The sequence below is a fragment of the Papio anubis genome, chromosome 11 (genome assembly GCF_008728515.1).
Source record: "Papio anubis isolate 15944 chromosome 11, Panubis1.0, whole genome shotgun sequence".
Classification (NCBI taxonomy): Eukaryota; Metazoa; Chordata; class Mammalia; order Primates; family Cercopithecidae; genus Papio; species Papio anubis.
Window position 1 is genome coordinate 64,707,330 of NC_044986.1, and position 6,000 is coordinate 64,713,329.

Below are 6,000 nucleotides of genomic sequence, written 5' to 3' on the forward strand. Positions count from 1 at the left end.
TTTGAAGGACTCAGGCACCTGGCCTTTAGTCCTAGCACTGCCACCTCGTAGTTATGTGGCTGCGGGGCAAGTCACTTAACCTCTCTGAGCCCATTTTTCCTCATCTATAAAATGCAGCTGATTAATACCATTTATTTTATAGGGTTGCTGGGAGGATTAACTGAAATAATAAATGTAAAAGTGCTCTGTAACACTCTCAGACCCTGCAGAAACATTAACTGTTACTATTATTTACCCTAAAAGTTTCACTCAGGACAGCTCTTCTCATACATCGAATACTACTGGCTATGCTTGTGCCAGAAATCAGAATGTCTGGATACAGAATCAAATACCCAAAATCTTTATCTATTATCCAAGTATCAGATGTGCAGTCTCCCTCCAAATGAATGATATCTCCTGGCTCTACTGGAACAGAACACCTGAAAATAAAGCAAAGTTAAAGTGTAAATACATTGCTTAGGTTCCTACATTTAAACACATTAGGGAGGCTTCAAAAAAATAAATGAGTATTTTATCTGAAGAAGAAAAAAATATTTCTAAATTTATGGGTCTTCAAAAAAATAAAATAAAATACCAGGATAAAGTCTTCTAAAACAACTCCTAGTCACTCTATCCCTTTCTATGTGCCAAACACATCTGAGAATACTCAAGAGTCTTCTATAAATCCCAAAGAGAAAAACAACTTAGTGCCAGTAAAGTCTATTGCAAAAGCTATCAAAAAACCTTTACTAATGTAATATATATAGCTCCAATTATGAATTGGGTTGTTTTAATAATTCTTTCTTAAGACTTATAGGAAATCTACAGCTTCTATAAGTCTTGAAGCATGAAGCCCAACCCAGTGTAGCAAGAATAAAATCATACTGAACTAGTTCAAACTAGGCCAGGCACGGTGGCTCATGCCTGTAATCCCAGCACTTTCGGATGCCGAGGCGGGTGGATAACCTGAGGTCAGGAGTTCAAGACTAGCCTGGCCAACATAGTGAAACCCTGTCTCTACTAAAAATACAAAAATTAGCCGGGCGTGCTGGCGGACGCCTGTAATCTCAGCTACTTGTGAGGCTAAGGCAGGAAAATCACTTGAACCTGGGAGGTGGAGGGTGCAGTGAACCGAGATCGCGCCACTGCACTCCAGCCTGGGGAACAGAGCAAGACTCCATCTCCAAAAACAACAACAACAACAACAAAAACAAACTAATTCACAGCTTAAACGAAGAGCCAAAGTTAGACTTCTAGCTTTTCTGCATCTACACTCCACCCCTCACATACCACATTCTGAGTAGAGAAATCTAAGGCCTAAGAATGTTCATATGTGTTAATTAATTTTGCTCTTAGTTAACACTAGCATGCGTTTAAGCTGCAATCTTAGAATGTACTGGGAAATAGGAAGTAGTCATTAATAAGGCTCTTTGTACGTGATTTTCTTTTCTTTTCTTTTTCTTTTTTGAGACCAAGTTTTGCTCTTGTTACCCAGGCTGGAGTGCAATGGCACGATCTCGGCTCACCGCAACCTCCATCTCCCGGGTTCAAGCGATTCTACTGCCTCAGCCTCCAGAGTAGCTGCGATTACAGGCATGCACCACCACGCCCCGCTAATTTTTTTTATTTTTAGTAGAGATGGGGTTTCTCCATGTTGGTCAGGCTGGTCTCAAACTCCTGACCTGAGGTGATCCGCCCACCTTGGCCTCCCAAAGTGCTGGGATTACAGGTGTGAGCCACCATGTCTGGCCCACATGATCTTCAAATGACAACAAAAGTCAATTTTTGGAATATGATACTTGAGATACAAGAGTAATAGATACAATTTTCATGCAGAATTAGGCTAGGATCAAATCTACTCCCTTTTAAACAATTAAATTATAGTAACATTCACAGAAGCCATTTGATGAGTTTTACGATGGTACCCTTAAGACTCGAATCAGTGCTCAAAGTCACATAAAAATTACCAGTCATTCCTAAGGATGCATAGTTCTTTATTTTCTAGTGACTGTGAAGCAGTGATGACCAGGTGCTTTTCACAGTTTCCCTCTTTGTTCTGTACAGTACTGACTGCCAACACCAGGTACCGGTTATCCATTCCTCGGCTCAGAACTGTTCTGGGAAAGGAAGCTACCGCTTTCTTCTGAAATCTAAAGCACACACATACAAAACTATTTTAGCACAACCATGAAATAAAAAGCCATCCAATCTGTTTTATCTACAAACCAATCTTCCAGTTTTCTAGGTTTCTTTCTTCTGAAAAGCTTATTGCAATGACATTTAGCCAAAATAGGTAAAATTAAGAGAGCAAAGACACACAATTCCTATTATAAAAACTTCCTAGAAGTAATGCCATTTCAAACATGCTCATGATATGAGATTTTCCATTTTAATTTCTGTAAGGAGTTCTGTGGGATACCCATTACAATGAGGATTAAGAATACACTGGAAGCCAGGCATGATGATGCACACCTGTAGTCCCAGTTACTCAAGAGGCTGAGGAGGAAGGATTGCTTGAGCCCAGGAGTTTGAGGCTGCAGTGAGATACAATCATGCCACTGCGCCCCTTCCTGAGCGACAGAAAAAGTCTCCGTTTCTGGGGGGGAAAAAAAGAAAAAGAAAGGAAAGTATAAATTGGATATTATTAAACAAGAAATTTCTACCATTGGTGCAAGCCTTCCCAAAGTACAAGTAAAAGGAGATGTTTTGGACAAGATCCTTTTTGTAAATATGAGTCTTATGTTATGGAAAAGGGTAGTGTCCGTGGTTCACTGAAAGTCCTACCATGAGCCACAGAATTGTACTTAGAAATAATTTAGTCCAACCTGCTAACGTAATGCCGGAAATCTTTCGATAAAATCTCACGGACAGAACGCAAGCTTAATACGTATCGAATTAGCTCAATCCTTTACATAGTAATTCAGAACTTTATTCCTTATATTTAAAGTGGGTAAGTCAATTTCTCAATACTTTCATCCATCGGTCCAAGCCGTCTAAAATTATGCAAAATAATAATCTCTCCTCAAGAAAACAGCCCTTCTCCTATTAAGTACCTCTTAAGTCTTCCCCGTTTGACTGCGGCATCAGTGAGGGACCAACCGAGAGTCCAAAGTCATTACCTCTCCAGTGATAACACCAAATGCCTTTCACATTACCCTACAAGTTATCTTTTGTTATGTGACCGTTCTATTATTTTGCAAACGCTTTATTCATGTACTCCACCTAGCCTCAGGCCATGAATTTCCCAAGATTGGCTATGATGCCTTAAAGATGTTTCTCAAAAGGTATTGCTGATCAAAAGCCCAAACGCAAAAATCCCTCAACGCTAATTAGCATTATTGCTATTATATTGAAAGTAATTCCACATTATGACCGTGGTTAACTTCCTCTGACCATTTATATACACCAGGCTGAGGGTGCAGAGATCTCTCAAGGATAAGTTAATCCAACTAAACATCGAGAAAAGCCTAGGGCGGTCGCAATTTTCTATTATAAAAACATTTCAGTGGCCGAAGCTCCTCAAATTAGGGAAACGGGTGAAATCAAGGGAAACAATGAACTGCTGGGCGAGGGAAAGTCCAGGCTCTGGCTGAAGGTGGCCCCAAAGAACACCTTGGGAGGCGGGCCCCGACTCCGGAGGCTCGTCGGGTGCCCAGGGAGCTGCCCCGAGCCCCTGCGCCCTGGGCCCGGTCAGTCTGCGGAGGTGCGGACGCGGCCTCTCCCGCTCCTTCTTTCAAATCTCCCGCTTTGTTCCCACACCCTCCCCGCGCTCCGCTCACAGCTCCGCCGGCAGCTCCGCCTCCTCCCAAAAACTCTTCTCCATCAGCAGCTCCAGTTCGTCCAGCTGCTCCATGCTGGACGCGGGGACTATGGCCAGAAAAACCGGCGAACTATAGCCAGAAAAACCAGCGGAACCGGGGTGACACAGAAAACTCAGAAAAGGGAAAGGGGCCCGCGCCTGCGCGTCTCGCGCGCATGCGCCAACCCGCCGAGGTCCCAAATGACCTGCGCCAGGCCGCCCCTCCTGCGCCGGCACGTTCCACGTGGGGCGCCTCTCCTGAGCAGCAGGGCTCTGGCCGCCGCCTTGGGGATACAGGGAGTCTTCACATCTGAAGCAGACTAAACGATCCTGCCTTCTCTCTTGACACTCCAACCCGTGTCTGACACACGCTTAGTTTGAACACAACCATTTGTAGTTGCCCAAAACCAGGCGTCCCTGGTTAGCCTTCAGAACTGCGCACTCCCTGGGAAACAGTCTCTCCCCTTTTCTTCGGAATATTCATTGAGAAAATAGAAACTGTCAGATAGGAACTCCTTCATCATGCCACGGCTAAATCTACAAAACTTCTAGCCGGGCATGGTGGCTCGCGCCTGTAATCCCAGCACTTCCGGAGGCTGAGGCGGGAGGACCACGAGGTCAGCAGTTCAAGACCAGCCTGGCCAACATGGTGAAACCCCGTCTCTACTAAAAATACAAAAATCAGTCTCAAAAAAATAAATAAATAAATTCTGCAAAACTTCTGATATCTGAACCACTCTTCATAACCTCTTTCCACTTTTTTTCAATAGCAGACAAAGTGTTCTGGTTAAAGGGCAATTGCTCCACTTGCACTTGGCATCCCAGGGCTTCAAACATTCTCAAGGGCATCGCTTCTTCAATTATTGCCTCATTCTCTTGTATCATCGGCCTCACCCTCACTATTGGATTGAGCCTCTAATATGGCCTGGTGTCTCCCATTTTTAAAAGATGTTTCCTTGCTGGGCGCGGTGGTATGCACCAATTTTTCATATTTATATACTTCTCTGTTCTGGAGGCATCGACTAGAACATCCAGAGCCATGTTAAATATCAGTGGTATAACGGTTATCCTTATTTTTGTTATTCATTTTTTAAATGGACAAAAGGGGCCGCATGCGGTGGCTCAGGCCTGTAATCTCAACACCTTGGGAGGCTGAGGTGGGTGATCACTTGAGGTCAGGAGGTCAAGACCAGCCTGGCCAACATGGTGAAACCCAGTCTCTACTAAAATATAAAAATTAGCCGGGTGTGATGGTGCACACCTGTAATCCCAGCTACTCAGGAGACCGAGGCAGGAGAATCACTTGAGCCTGAGAGGCGGAGGTTGCAGTGAGCTGAGATCACACCAGCCTGGGTGAAAGAGTGACTCGGTCTGAAAAAAAAAAAAAAATTGGCAAAAGGTTAATATATTTATCATGTACATGGGCTTTCAAATATGTACACACTGGAATGGGAGTTATTCTATTAGTATTTGTCCCTGATATCAACAGAAATACCTCTACTGTCTCAATACCTGTGGTACAATGTTTTATGAGCTGTTTCAACAAAACAAGGAGTAGCCTGTAGTCCCAGCTACTCGGGAGGCTGAGGCAAAGAACTCCTGGGCTCAAGAAATCTGCCATCCTCGGCTTTCCAAAGTGCTCGGATGAACAGTGTGAGCCTCCACACTCGGCCCATCCTTTTTTCTCTTGTGTGTGTGTTCGTGTGTGTGTGTGTGAAACGGGGTCTCACAGGTTGGAGTGCAGTGGCGCGAACTCAGCTCACTGCAATCTCCACCTCCTGGGTTCAGGCAATTCTCCTGCCTCATCCTCCCCAGTAGCTAGGATTACAGGCACTTGCCACCACACCGGCTAATTTTTTTGTATTGTTAGTAGAGATGGGGTTTTGCCATGTTGGCCAGGCTGCTCTCAAACTCCTAACCTCAGGTGATCCACCCACCTCAGCCTCCCAAAGTGCTGGGATTACAGGCTTGAGCCACCGCACCTGGCCTCATTTTGCTATCTTTGACTTATCACTTCATGAATATTTATGCCATGCTAATCTTTTCTGCATTGTTCCAATTTTAGTGTATGTGCTGCCATAGCAAGCACCACCTATAATTTCTAATAGTTGGTTTGTAGATCCATTAAGACTTTCTGTGTACTGGCCGGGCGCGGTGGCTCAAGCCTGTAATCCCAGCACTTTGGGAGGCCGAGACGGGCGGATCACCTGAGGTTAGGAGTT

At 44.4% G+C, this 6,000-nt stretch overlaps 1 protein-coding gene across 7 annotated transcripts in view; it reads right to left on the bottom strand.

The window, feature by feature from the left end:
• DNA2 (DNA replication helicase/nuclease 2) overlaps nt 1-5,081 on the bottom strand; it is a 63,033-nt gene extending 57,952 nt beyond the window's left edge. For 2 of the 7 annotated variants that reach the window (XM_021944005.2, XM_021944003.2), the window contains exons 1-3: nt 2,452-3,742; nt 1,947-2,129; nt 236-419 (exon numbers count right to left, since the gene is read on the bottom strand). In XM_021944005.2, coding sequence (XP_021799697.1) covers nt 236-419; nt 1,947-2,129; nt 2,452-2,645 — 561 coding nt within the window. In that variant the 5' untranslated portion in view covers nt 2,646-3,742. The other 5 variants (XM_031652232.1, XM_021944006.2, XM_021944004.2 and 2 more) reach the window with 5 other exon arrangements.
• Between the last annotated feature and the right edge of the window lie 919 nt (nt 5,082-6,000).